This window comes from Vigna radiata, chromosome 4 (assembly GCF_000741045.1).
Source record: "Vigna radiata var. radiata cultivar VC1973A chromosome 4, Vradiata_ver6, whole genome shotgun sequence".
Taxonomy (NCBI): domain Eukaryota; kingdom Viridiplantae; phylum Streptophyta; class Magnoliopsida; order Fabales; family Fabaceae; genus Vigna; species Vigna radiata.
The window spans coordinates 11,582,333-11,596,366 of NC_028354.1; the positions used below are offsets into that span (position 1 = coordinate 11,582,333).

Sequence of the window (14,034 nt, forward strand, 5' to 3'; positions counted from 1 at the left end):
ATAGTGCAATTAATTTTTTTTTCCATACAAAAATAAATTTCAAATTTATGTACCCAAAGGGCAGAAATGAGAATTTTCATATTTAGGAACAGCAGAAAGAAATTATGAAGGTGCTAAAAGAAGCTGCAACCAATCTATCATATCCAAAAAATTTTGCCACCTTTGTAAGAGGTGAGCTTTAAAGGGGTCACCATGAAAAAGAGATGTCAGTAAAAAAAATGATAATGTTCATATTATTTTTATCATGTATAACAAAATCATAATAGACAACAAAAAGTCAGTGTTATAGCAATTGAAAAAAGATATGAAGAAAAAATGGTTTAAATTGTTTGGATATATTAAAAAATGACCAGAAGGAAGAAAAACATTGAAAGAAATAGTCAAAGGAGGTTAGATGTTCGTTTTTAACTGTTATAATCAAAAGAGCAGACTTTGGAGAAAATCTTCATAATATTTCTAAAGCTTCGGTTTAACTCCACTCTTTCTTAATCCATTTAACTAACCTCTTTTAGTGAGATAAGACATTCATCTTATCTAATTATTTCAAACCTTAATAGGTGATAAATCTGTTACCTTTTATAAAAACTACTTTAAAATGTTATAGTACTTATGATTTTTAACTAGTTAACAGATAATTAAAAAACTCATTAACTGAGAAAAATGTTATTAACAGTAACCGTGTTTATAAACTCAACATCCAAACACCAGAAGAAAACTACTATCTTTAAATATTATATTTCATCTAAAATGAACAAACATAAAAAAAGAAAAAAAAATCACAAACACTAAATAGTAATAAGCGACGGTTTTCTGTTTTTTCAAATATAAAGCAAGATATATAATCAAAAGTAGTGAAACTTAAGAAAAAAAAAAAAGAATAACTTGCTAACACCTAATGCAGTAATCAATCACAGGATTGACATCCAATAATCTTTGTACCTTAATGTTACAAGCAATAGATAAATTTATCACTGCTTCTCTGTTATATATACTTTGTTGTTGCAAATTGCAACGTTGACATCAGAAAAAGCAAGCTTTGTGGAGTTGCAATTAGTGATTCGGATACCAAAACATGCCTTTTATGCCCTCTGGGTCTGCTTCAAAGCCTAAATTGCGATAAAATTCCACAACTGCATTCAATGGACAAAAAAGCAAATATTGAGACTCCAAGCTGCCAAACAATACCAAACTACATCCCCAATTAGAAGGGAATTAGGCACTAAATATAAGAATAGCATTGGTCAAGACTGGAGGTAAATACAGTAAAAGAAGAATATTGTCAAGAAAATTAAATGGGTAAGAATATTCCTAGATAAAGCCCTTCAAATTTATGACATTGCTTTGTAGGCAGCTTCTTCTTGCACCTCCATAAACTTTTTACTGCACACCTATGGATTTTTGTAATCTAAAATGTAAATTTTGCATTCCAGAATTGTATTTTGGAAAATACAATCTAAAATATGAAAATTTTATTGCAGATTATACAATCCATAGCATATTTGTATTCTAAATTATGCAATATGGAATATATTTTTTATCTTGTAGTTTGGAATACAAAAAATGGCATTCCAAATTGTATATTCCGGAATACAAAAATTTATGGGAGTATAGGTTGATATTATGGCGATGCAGAAAGGAATGGCTTGTTTTGTATTCACTTAAAAGTTGAAAGGGAGGGTAAAAGAGAGTCTGGATTCAACTTTTCCCACTAACATTTGGATATAAGGTTGGTTTGAAGGGTTTGGAAAAGAGAGTAGGAGTTGTGAGTTTGACTCCCCTCACTAACATAACTAACAACTAACAACTAACATTTGTGGATAAAAAAAACTTAAAAGATTAAAAGAAACCAAGGAAAGCATGACACCAGCTCACAAAATAACAAAGCACTTTTGAGAGACAGAGCAGCTTTGAGACTTTGCACAACATCTTGTGATTAACATTAGATACTATGCATAAAGGATGTCAATATTGGTGTACCTTTACTGTCTGCAAACAGAGTTATATTGCCAATGTCCCTTTGCAGAAGAGCTCTAATCAGTTTCTCTATAAGAGCTTTACCAAGACCTTGGCCCTATACAATAAAAACAGCATCAACAAGCAGTACTCCGTTTGGAAGAGCTTATGTACAACCAATTTGGACTTATAACATGAGTAAATGAGTTGTTTATAGCTTTAAAATAGCTTATGATAGGTTCATAAGCTGATTTCAATAAGCTCTCCAGGATAGCTTATGAAAACAGCTTACATAAAAATAGATTAACCAGAATTTTCCTTTGATTATGAAAACAATTTACATAATATGCACATGTTCAAAAGACCTTAACTAAGTTGTTTGATTAAATGAACCCTATAGCCACGATTTAAGCTTACATTGAAATAGGCAAAATTTCGTTTTGGCAGAAATGCAGAATGCTCGAATGCATTACCATGTGCATTTTACAATTATTCCAATAAAATTAGATATTCAAGCATTAGCTATCTTCATTCCATGGCTGAATATATTGGAAATTTAGCAGGAGATCAAGTAGAGAGTGGTTTTTACTGGAGTAGTTTGAAATAGAATGGAGGGGAAAAGTACAGAATACCACTGACTTTTTGGGAATTTTGAATCGTTAAGTAAAAATGGACACTGAATGATGCCAATTCAATATTTACCATGATTTATACATTAGACTAAAGTATATTATACATGAACTTGAGATTTTGCATATTCCACTTTTGGTAGCAAACTTTTCAAGCAACTAGCACCAGAGTTTTATTCAAAATCCAAGTTGGGTGACAGAAAATACCTGGTAACTAGGATCAACTAGAACATCCCAAATTGTGGCATTGAAGGCATGGTCAGACGTAGCACGGGCCATGCCAATTAATTTCTTCTGTTCATCCCCCTCTGTTAAATAACTTCGCCAAGTACACTAAGATGTTCATCAAATAGGTTTAGATAGGTATAAGAATAAAGAAAAGGCTTAACCATCCAACTAATTGATTTAGACAGAAGACAAAAAACAAGATGCCATACTAATTTTACCTGACCCAGGCGACTTTCTTATAGAATGAAGTGAGGCCACTATATAGCTATTTTTCAAAGCCGCAGCTAATTTTGACAGTGGTCTACGTGGCCACCCTACCTGTCAAAGTCATAACCATTCATTTTGCCAGAGGGTGAGCATGATAAAATAACAAAGTCTGAGCACTCAACTTGTAGTGATAAAAGTTATACACTGAATTTGTAAATAGTGATGTTAAAAAACTCACTCACTAGAGGTGTATTAAGGAAAATATACTAAAGGAAACTAGTGGGATGATTAGTAAGAAAGTCCTAGTGTTGACAAACTAAGTAACTTCAAAACTAAAATGATTTCAGTGTATTGAAGACTGCAGAGAAATGACTTGAAAACTGCCTTACAATAGAAAATAGAAAAACCAACACACAACTTAAAGACACATTAGAATCACACCTTGTCACAGAGGGCTTCAAGATCATATACATCAATATCTCCACCTGAAGAGAATATTATTTGTTCAATTGTCCCATCAGGTTCTGTCTTTTCCACAAGGACAAACACTTGAGGCAGAGGTTCTTCATCTTCTTCATCTATAGAGGGTGGATCAATGACTTGCATCGAGTTATCTTTCATCAACCTGGACGAGGAAACAAGTCATTAGGTGAGGGGTATTTTCAAGATAAGAGATACACTAACCATCATAAGTGCACTAGGATGACTTAGCAATGTTACAGTTAGAATTAAATAGCGGGGAACACATACATGTAAAATTTGTAAAAATAATAACTCCCAAAAGCAACAGGGTACACATGTTTGATAATCCTTTTATATTTAGACCACTAATTGCACATTTTCAAAAGCTCTCTCGCGAAGTAGACAAAACTACGCCATTATTTCTTCAAAATAAGGGGAAGCAAATACAACACAAGGTCGATATGAAAAGAATAAGAACCACCCTAACAAGTTGACACAATGTCTATTCTCACTGTCTCCTGTTTTCTGAAGTTATTATTTTATTGTTTGCCATTAAAAATTCTGAAAAAAAAGAGTAAAAGTGAAAATAAAAACATTTCTCAAACACAACATCAAAATTTATGAAATTAAGGCACAAAGTGGTCAATTTCCTGTGGATGTGTATAAGATTTTGCACAATACAAGTGTAGGGGCTAGTGCCCTTTTTGTTTTCCTTTAATTATCAAAATGAAGAATGAAAATTGAAGGTACCCAGATTTAATTGATTCCCAAAATCCAGCCTTGAGCTGAAAAGACTTGAACTTTCTGGTTGCTGCAGCCAAGAGAGAAATATTTACAGTGAATAAAGTATGATAAGAAATTTAGAAAAGGGAAGAAGAAAGACAGTGAGAGCGTGTCCACCTGTAGTAGCAAAGGAGTAACTAAGATTGGAAGGAAATAATAATTGTGTTTGAGTAGACAGTGGATAATTGGCATGAAATGGAACAATTGAGAACCTGAAACAAAAGATACAGAAATATATAATCATAACAACAAAAGAAAAAAACAGGTGTACGAGGTGGAAGATAAAGAAAGAGAACCGACGAAGAAGAAATAGCATTGATATTGAGGGTTAGCATTGTGCGAATGATAGAGCTGCTGCGTTCCTTGTCGTGTCAGTCTTGTCCACCCAATTCAACACAACACTCAGATAGTTAATAGTCGATGACTGATGATGCATGTATGTATGTAGATGTTGATACGATGGTGATGATGGTAATGCGTGTCTATCTCCCTTGCCAACCACATTTTCGTGCACTTCTTTTTCCACTCTCAAGTTTGGGCCTTACCATTGGGTTTTAATTACTATTTACACTTTCTAATTAATAATTACACATTCCCTTTTTGTGGATTTTATTTGGGCCTTAACATTGGGTTTTAATTACTATTATTTATTTCCCTTTTTGCCTTTAGAAGTTTTATTTGAAGAGTATGTAACTTTCTATTTATGTGTCTTTTATCAAGAAACCTAACACAAGCCACATTTAAACATACGCAAACATATATTGAGACTTTCCATCACTTTAGTATGACGTTAATCATCCTTTCATTTATTCACCTATCGTTTTTAGTTGGACTGACTGGTGCTAGAAGTTTAATATAGATAATTAATATAAAATTCTCTAACTGTACCAAAATATTTTATTCCTTGCAAAAGGCAACATTACAATATCAATTATGCCACTCAAATTGGGACATATATGTACATTTTCTTTGTATCTCAAGAAGAACAAATGCTATTGCAATTATAGAGAAAATTATCACTTGTGTCTCAGTCTTGACGACATAAATTAATACTGTAATACTGACCAAATTATTCAATTTTAATGCTTTATAAGATTCGTAATTATTTTTTTTTTATTTTGTAGGTTTAAAAAACGTAATGGAGAACAATTTCAACATAAGCTCCAATGCTATGCATCCAAAATCAGAAGGTTAGGTACCTCCAACTTAGTTTTTAAAGCGCAAGCTTATTGATTTCACATAGGAACTACATTGCTTTTAGCTATTACTTGTAGACAACAAATATAAATAAACTAATTCATTATGTTGTTTTGTTACATGCAATCAACAATATAATTTATAGACTCAAATGTTCTTGACTCTTGTATTCAAAACAAACAAAAACGACAAAAATCAACTAACACATTAAGTAAGTACTTGTAACACTCAAATGACTAATATATTAATTATTTATAAGACTTTAATAGTTAAATATTCAAGTTTATTTCCTACTCAATAAAATTTCCCAGTAAACCTTAATTCTTCTATCTTTCATCCTGACATGTCACATGCACTAACTCTTTCTTTCCTTCCTTTACTTATTTTTGGATGAAGTGTAAATGTTCAACAATATGCTTGCTTCTTTCATCACTAATTGAGTTATTTGAGTTGTCCAAATGTTCCACCAAGCTATCTGAAGTTCTCGGTTGTCCTGTCAAGTCGTTTAGCTTCATGTGCTCGCTTCTGTGCTACTTATCAAGTTGAGATTGGCATCCAATCTCTGTGACATCATCAACAACGTCATTTCCTCTTCCATATCTTTGGTGAGAAAGTTGGTTGTTTCTTCTCTTTCCTTTTCAGATTGACCATTTTTAGCAAAATGTTCAATCTTACCACAATGGAAACATTTAGACCAGTAGCATTTCTTTACATAATGTTAATAGTTTTCTTTTTAATATTTTAATCTAATTTTATTAATAATGTCACTATGTCATTTGTTAGTGACTTTATTTGTGTGTTATTTGTTTAAGGAACTAAGTGGTTAGAATGAAGATATTGGAGAGGAAACATAAATCTTAGAGTGTAATTTTTAGAAGAATTATTTTTAAAATTACTTGTGTTTGGATATATGTTTTAGATACTATTAATTTCAATAAATGTTTTAAGTTTTATTTACTTGTAATTATCTTATACTTGGATGTATGTTTTAAATATTATATGGTGTTTTTTTGTAATATATTTTGAATATCATTTAAATTTATGTTTAACAAGGATAACTATTTGCTGAGATCTCTAACCTCAAATATAAAATGTTAATCAAGAATACTGTACTAGACATCGTTGATGGTTATTTTGGAGACTCTTTCTTCACATGTGAGCTTGTCTTCACCTCAATAAGAAAAACCTAAAATCTCAAATCAAAAAATTTCTAATTTACAAAAACACAAATCGCACTATCACTCCACCATGTTCATCTTCTACACCTCAAAACAAGTCATCATTCGTCACGAAAAGCATAAAAAATTTAAAACTCTAACCTATCTTAAATTTAACTTTAACTTTTAATATTGCCACATCAATTAGACTTTTAACCTTGTCACATATTGTAAAACTACATAAGTCACTAAACATGGGTTAAAATAGACATTACAGTATGAAACAACATTAAACCATTCAAAAAAATAATAATCACTTTCAACATAACTACCAAATAAAAGAAAAAAAAAGTATTAAACCTTTTTATTATTAAACTTCATTTTACTTTTATCTTTTATACTATTTTTTTTAAGAATCTATAGTCCAACATATTCTCATATCTCCAATTTTTTTCTTCATATCCTCTTAAAATCCTTCCACGTGTCATAGTCTACCTAAATCCCTCTCCACATGTTGCTTTAGTCTACCACTCAACAAACCCTCACTTTTACCCCTTTTTCTTGGTGCGAAAAGTTGTTTTGGGCTACAGCTACACACAGACCACTTCCCTTCTCCCTCATGCAACAATCAATACCCATTTCCATTTCGATCATCACATGCTAACACCAACATACATCCCGTCCATTCCACTCCTTCACCTACACCACAGGTCAAGAGACTGCTGACGTAGTGCTTCAAATTGCTCACTTGTCAAGCTCTCACAGGTAATCTTTAAGATTAAGGTTGTGTTTCGGTGACGCCTTTGAGTCGGTGATTCCACGGAGTTAGGAATGGAGGACGACGGTTCCAGCTCGATCCGCCGCATGTCAAGCCGGACGCGAAAAGTTGCGTCCAAAATGGCCGCCGCACTTGCCAGCGCCGACAACCGCACTCAGGCAGCTATCTCCTGTTAATTCTTCTTCTGTTTTCCAATTTCTCAAGGAAATATGCATGAACGTAAAATGAATGAGGAATCTGATAGAAGTGCGTTTCTGTTACAACTTAATTCAGGCGGCACTTGCGCGCTTGGATGCTTTGGAGAATGACAATGCGGGTTTTGAAATCGCAGATGCCAATAACGATGATGATGAAGCTTCTCTCGACGAGGAGGATCAATGTTAGGGTTTCTTCTCTGTTTTCTTTTTTTTTTTTTTTCCTTTTGTTTCATAATCTTATTAGACAAAACATCGTTATAGTTAAACTATAAAATGCTTGAAACCAGGAAAATTAAAACAGGAGTACCTAAACTTTAGTCCTCGAACATAACTTATTCCTTAAGTTCAGACGACATTTTGAGTTTTGTAGTGAAGTGATTAGTATAGATTACACTTTCAGCAGCTTATTTTAAGTTTTCTTACTTTCAAAGACTATTATCAAAACGCCATATAGGTATAGGGACGTGAATACTATTTTACTCAATTTTATTTCATTCTTTCTGTTAGTGTTAATTTTAGAGTAAAGGCCCGTTTAGTTTTTAAAATTGTGATTTGTTTGTAACTTTACTCCTCTTATTATCTGACTTAACAAAATTCAACAGATGCTCTGAAATTGGAATTCTAACATCTGAGTCCCTAATTTAACCCCTCTTACTGTCATTTTGGTCCTTGAATAAACAAGGACGTCCGATTGAGATAAATGTTAAGTGAAGAGATCCACAAATCTAACTAATTAAGGCTTAGGATATGTGTATCTTGTAAATGGACCCATGATTGCTTCTACTGACTTTTACATGCATTCATGCAATCGGCAACATGTAACTGTTGGGTGTAGATCACTTAAAGCAGACTAAAAACATTCATTCAAGATCTGAGCCATGCAATCTTCATCTAACGACTGTTTGAATGAATGTAAATTCCAACGGGATATTTCCTGAATCAAAGTGATTTTTTTAGGGAAAAAGGGGGTACTAACTGCAACTTGATTGAAATTCAGGGGGTATAATTTTTTAAAGATCCTTTGGTGAAATTTTTATGTTTTAAAAACTATTATAAAAATTATGTATAGATTTTAAAAATTATTTGATTCTTACCAAAATTTGGAATTCACTTAGTTCCTTTTCTTTACAGATTATATACAGAAAAAGCAGTCTAAAGGCACAAAAAGAAAGACCAGACAGGCAAAAGCACTTGAAGCTAGGAGGGCACCGAGAACATTCCTTGAGCTCTTGCATGAGGTCAGTCATTACATCCACCATAGGTCACACACACTAGTGACACTCCTGTTTTACTTTTGCCTTGGTTTCTGTTTTTGTTAACAAACCTCCTGCAATTGTAGGCTAACTTAGAATCATTGCCACCTCACGTGCCCTCCTATTGGAAAGCCGCAGTTGGACCTCCTAGCACAACCTCCCGTCGCCACTTCTGTACCGTTTGTGGTTTTTCTGCTAATTACACTTGTGTGAGATGTGGTATGCGCTTTTGTTCCTATAGATGTCAAAATGTGCACAATGATACTCGTTGCTTGAAATTTGTAGCCTAATTCATGGCCCACAAAAATGTGCACAAGAACATTATTGGACACACTATTGTAACTTGTTATATATCAGTGTTCACCAGCAGTATGTGCAAGCAAGCTCTTTGCTCAGTTTTCCTCTTTTGTTACCTTTTAAGACTAGTGGTTCAGTTATTAAGTCACAAGGTGAAACTGTATATTTTGACCCCTATTTGATCCTATTGATCTATGTGACCTTGCTACAGATGTCCTTCGAAGTTATTAAATTCTATGATTCACAATTCAAATCCTACAATTTTATGTGCTTTGGTTACCTATCAACATGGATCATAAGATTTATAATTGATACGTATCACACGATTCAACAATTTGTCATCTTTCCATTTACTTCTTTCACCAATTCTCAAGAAAAAAATTGAATGACCGTATCTAAAGGCTTTACCAACTCAGTTAATAATTTTGATCTGTAAACCAATGACATATAAGTTGTTCTTTTTTCATTTCTACTTTTAGATTATTACGTTGAACAATTTATGTAATGTATTTGAAGTGATTTTTCATTATTTATGAATCTTAAGATTCAAGTTTTAGCTTGGTGATTAACAAATTGAATATTGATTTGGTAACCTTGATGTCCATAGTTGCAATAACTTACGTTATCAGTTCAATTATCTTTAATATGCCACTGGGATTATTCTGTTGTATTTTGCTTACGAATTATCTTTGTTTGTGACTTTGTATGCATGTCTTTGATTAGACTATCTCCAAGGAAGCTTACTTGCTACAGTTTGCTGTTATGTTCTTTAGTTTCTTATTATTGTGCATGAACCTTATAACATGGCAGTTGATGCATGCTGTGGATTTAGGCAATGATTTATCCAGGAACAGTCAGGATGAACTTCACATTTTTGTTCATGTTGACCTGCTAAAAATTAAATGTACCATGTTTTATGTTGTTCTGGCTCCTATGTCCAGAATAGGACATCTTCACATTGCAACAAGTGCACAATTCTTCCACTGTAGGATATGAAATCGGTTTCTGGTACTGAAATATTTTCTCTCTATCAACTGGTCAGAATGGAACAGTTTTTCTCACTGAAATACTAAATTGGTAATAGTAATGATAAGAAATCATTTAAATATTAATTTTCTTTATATAGAGTTACAGTGCCGTCTAATCAACATACCGCAAACATACAGCTCAATTAAGCTTAATTTAATTCTAGTATTGGAACTGCAGAAAGCCATCCTGTCTGTTTGGCAAATTCTTGAACTTGTAGTACACAACAATAAATTTATCAACTACTAATGCTTTCTTAACCTTAACATTGGGGTAGATCTGGCGGTGGAGGTATTAATGATTGTGAAGGGCCGACTCCATTTTCTACCAGAAGTGCGATGCCCAAACCCCAATTCAGATGTGAGTCTATGTGGCAATAGATGAACCAAATTCCTGATTTGCAGTAGTGAAAGAAAAGCATGGAATAGGTTAATAGGTGATGCTGGTTCATACTTCAGAAGCAAAGTTTTACAGTACCACAACATGTTACCTGGATTGTCAGCCACAAAACGAATAGCCACCCATCCTCCAGGAGGCGTTCCAATGGTGATTTTGACAGGTCGGTCTACAAGGTTGAACTTGAGTGGATCAGTTGCTAGGTTGAAGTTGCCAAAACCTGAACCGACTACAAAGAAGGGGAATCCATGAACATGCATAGGGTGTTCCTCTATGGTCACTATGCTTGTGTCTTGCAGAACAATTTGCATCCTCGAGCCATACTTCACCTTGTAGAGCTTACGAGTGGACAAATGGAACTGTACTGCTGAACTAAAAACTAATTTGTTTAAATTGAACTGTAAAATAGTTCAGACAAACTGAACTAAACTGTTTTTTTGTTTTATCAAACTGAATACTAAATTGTACTCAACTACAATATAAACTGAACTAAACTATTAACTGAATTGTAAATTGTACTAAACTACAATATAAACTGAACTACTAACTGAATTGTTAATTGTATTAAACTACAATATAAATTGAACTGAACTACTAATTGCATTGTAAATTATACTAAATTACAATATAAACTGAACTAAACTACTAACTGAAGTGTAAACTGCACTAATTTTAATTACTATACTATTTTTACCTTTTTAGAGGAAAATACTCTTATTAGAAAGAAAAAAAAACCACCTGATTATATAAATTAATTAGTTTATGTATAAATTTGTTTGTAAAATTTCATCTCATTAATTTTTAAGGTATAAATTACATGTAGTTTATAGAAAAAAGAAACTTTTTTTTTATTTTTCTTCCATAAATATTTCTGGATAAAGCTGATGCGGCCCTACTAGTTTAAAAAGTACATGAATAGAATGAAAAATAAAATTAATATATTTAGTACAATTTATATGAACTTCATCTAATACCGAATGCGTTAAAAGATAATGTTAACAATCAAATAGTTAAATTTAATTTATTTGAATTAATATATAACAAATTAAATTTAAAGATAAATTAACTCAACATTCTTCACTTTTGTAATAAAGTAGACCATTTTTTTTAATATTTGTAAATTATTACATAAGGGAAAAAAATTTTAAAAAAAAAAACTATTGTTATTTTAGGACGTAAGTCAGTACAGTTAACTGCAGTTAACTGAACCGAAAATTTATTAAGTTCAGTTTTTAAAAACTTAACCATAAAACATTATATTTAAATTATAGTAAAAATGGTTCAGTTCTTTTTAATATAATATAGTATAATTAACTATAGTACAGTACAATTTAGTATTTTTTGTCTAGTCCCAATAGAGCTTAGTTCCTCGTGAAGGTGTAGCCCCCTTGGTACATTCCCAGTATAATCAAATTGTACAGGGGAATGGGGGCAAAATCTATGGTGAAGACTCTGGGTATTCTTTCATAGTACGCTTGCATTAAGGAGGTGGTTCTTGGGAGTTCAAATGATACATTGTTCATGCTGGCTGTGAAGCGGGTTTCATTTGGTGCTTGACACTGGTGACTATTAGGATTTGTGCAATTTATTAATCCCAACCCCACTATGAAATATAGATTCACATAAACTTTCGTGAAGACTTTAACCCGAGTAAGCCCCCTCCTAGCAGTGAACGCAGTTGCAGTGGTAGTGTCATTGAAGGCAGACAAAGCTGGCAAGACTGATCTTGATCTGCTTTGGTTACTGCGTCTAGTAGATTTGTATTCTAGGATTGCAGTGGTGGTGCAACAGATTCATAGGCACATGCTACCATGTAGTAGAGACCATGGGGTTGATCAGTAATGACTAGGACATTGAATGTCTGACCAGGTCCTATCATGAGGACTGTGGTTCTGAAGGGCTTGGTATATGCTGCATTTGTACCAACCACAGTCATCTGTGGTTGGCAATGGAGAAGAAAAGTTCTTGATTGAGTGCACTATTGATGATTCTCAACATATTTGTCTCCCCAGCTTCTATTGGAACAGTTCCTGCATTGTGTGTTCGTTACATCAATGAATCTGGAACCTCTATCAAAATAGAACTGTTTTTAAGGTAGTTAAGAATTTAACCTTAACCTTATTCAGCTATGCTTTCCTTTTTTTTAAGACTTTATTCTAATAAAAATAAACTTTGAAGGTTCAGAAAATCTGCCATTTGAGAATTAGTTATCAATCATTTTAATATCTTTTTCAACCGTCAAGCATGTACTAATAGGATATAAGGTAAGAGGATATAATGAGTTTAGGATACAAGAAGAGGAAATGAGAGGGCAGTTAGGAGGGAAGAGTAGTTTGACAGTTAGTTAGTGGAAGGGAGAAGAGAGACTTTATAAATAGGGTGTGTGTTTTGTACATGGGGCGTGATTGAACTCATTCTTTCATTGTTCTTTTGCTTGCTATGAGTGTGTGAGATGTTGTTTTGGTTAGGTTTCATATCGAGAAACCTAACAAATTGGTCTGACCTACAGGATTCCCTTAGGAGAGGACTGTCGAATATCCTTAGGAGAGGAGTACTAGATCATTGGGAGAGAAGTGTGATGGATAGAAGAATGAATGCCTTGGAGGGAAGGATGGATTCTGTGAAGAGATGGGCTAGCGAACAGAAAAGGGAGCTAGCAAAAGGGAGAAGAAATATCCAAGATGTTAGCAAAATGATGAAGATGAAGTTTTGATGATGTCCAAATCAAGTCAAGATATATCAAGATTCAAAAAGATCCTTCGAAGACTTGTTTTACTATTAAAAGCTTTTGTAATAACTGTAGTTTGATGTTTAGGACTTAGGTTTGTAGTAGGTTTTGATTCATGTACCTTCATACTTTGTATTTACCTTCCAGAATCTAAGGTGCACTGTTTTAATCGATTAAAACAAATATTAATCGATTAAAATAGAGCCTGTGCAAAAAACACAAGGTGTCACTATAATAATTGATTAAGGCACATTTTAATCGATTAGTTAATTGATTAGTCCCAAGAATAATCGATTAAAAGTGATCGTTGGAGTTTTCCAGCATTTGAAAACTAGTCATTGTACTCATTTTAATTGATTAAAAGCGTTAAATAGCTAGAAACGAAGAATGGAAGAGTATTTGCTCGAGTCTATATATAGGCTCCCTTTATCCATCAACAATAACTCTTCCCTTGTGCTTAAATACTCAGAACTCTTTGAGAATTGTGTGCTTTTGCTTAACTAAGGGAACTCTTGTATGTGGAGATGGTGAATTGCTGCTACGGTGACGGAGGAATAGCTGGTTCATCCTTAGTGCGTCTGAGGAGGTTTTTGTAAGAGGATCATCCTTCGTGAAGTATTTGGAGGAGGTGTTTCATCCTTTGTGAAGATTCAAAAGAGGTGCAAGTTCATCTTTTGTGGTATCAAGAGAGGTGGTTTTTAAACTTTTACAAATTGTTTCTTTGTGAATGTAGTTTGTAATTG

The 14,034-nt window shown here is 33.1% G+C and overlaps 2 protein-coding genes and 1 pseudogene across 4 annotated transcripts; 1 reads left to right on the forward strand and 2 right to left on the reverse strand.

Annotated features, from left to right (window-relative positions):
* Nucleotides 1–790: 790 nt before the first annotated feature.
* LOC106758671 (acetyltransferase NSI) lies at nucleotides 791–4,699 on the reverse strand. The gene is made up of 8 exons (XM_014641622.2): nucleotides 4,563–4,699; nucleotides 4,380–4,474; nucleotides 4,230–4,290; nucleotides 3,459–3,642; nucleotides 3,029–3,128; nucleotides 2,790–2,890; nucleotides 1,978–2,071; nucleotides 791–1,130 (listed from the first exon to the last, which is right to left on the reverse strand). The coding sequence occupies exons 1-8, from the start codon at nucleotides 4,595–4,597 to the stop codon at nucleotides 1,051–1,053; spliced, it is 750 nt and encodes a 249-aa protein (XP_014497108.1). The 5' UTR covers nucleotides 4,598–4,699; the 3' UTR covers nucleotides 791–1,050.
* A 2,451-nt stretch (nucleotides 4,700–7,150) lies between these two features.
* LOC106758845 (SWR1 complex subunit 6) lies at nucleotides 7,151–10,112 on the forward strand. Of its 3 annotated transcripts, none has more exons than XM_022779817.1 (5): nucleotides 7,151–7,552; nucleotides 7,668–7,773; nucleotides 8,723–8,829; nucleotides 8,931–9,063; nucleotides 9,952–10,112. In XM_022779817.1, exons 1-5 carry the CDS (start codon nucleotides 7,448–7,450, stop codon nucleotides 9,978–9,980), a joined length of 480 nt encoding a protein of 159 aa, XP_022635538.1. In that variant the 5' UTR covers nucleotides 7,151–7,447; the 3' UTR covers nucleotides 9,981–10,112. The 3 variants fall into 3 exon arrangements, with proteins under 3 accessions (XP_022635538.1, XP_022635539.1, XP_014497324.1); XM_022779818.1 differs by having other exon boundaries at nucleotides 7,152–7,552; nucleotides 9,915–9,955; XM_014641838.2 differs by lacking the exon at nucleotides 9,952–10,112 and having other exon boundaries at nucleotides 7,153–7,552; nucleotides 8,931–9,388.
* A 145-nt stretch (nucleotides 10,113–10,257) lies between these two features.
* On the reverse strand, nucleotides 10,258–12,759 carry LOC106758357 (annotated as a pseudogene).
* Between the last annotated feature and the right edge of the window lie 1,275 nt (nucleotides 12,760–14,034).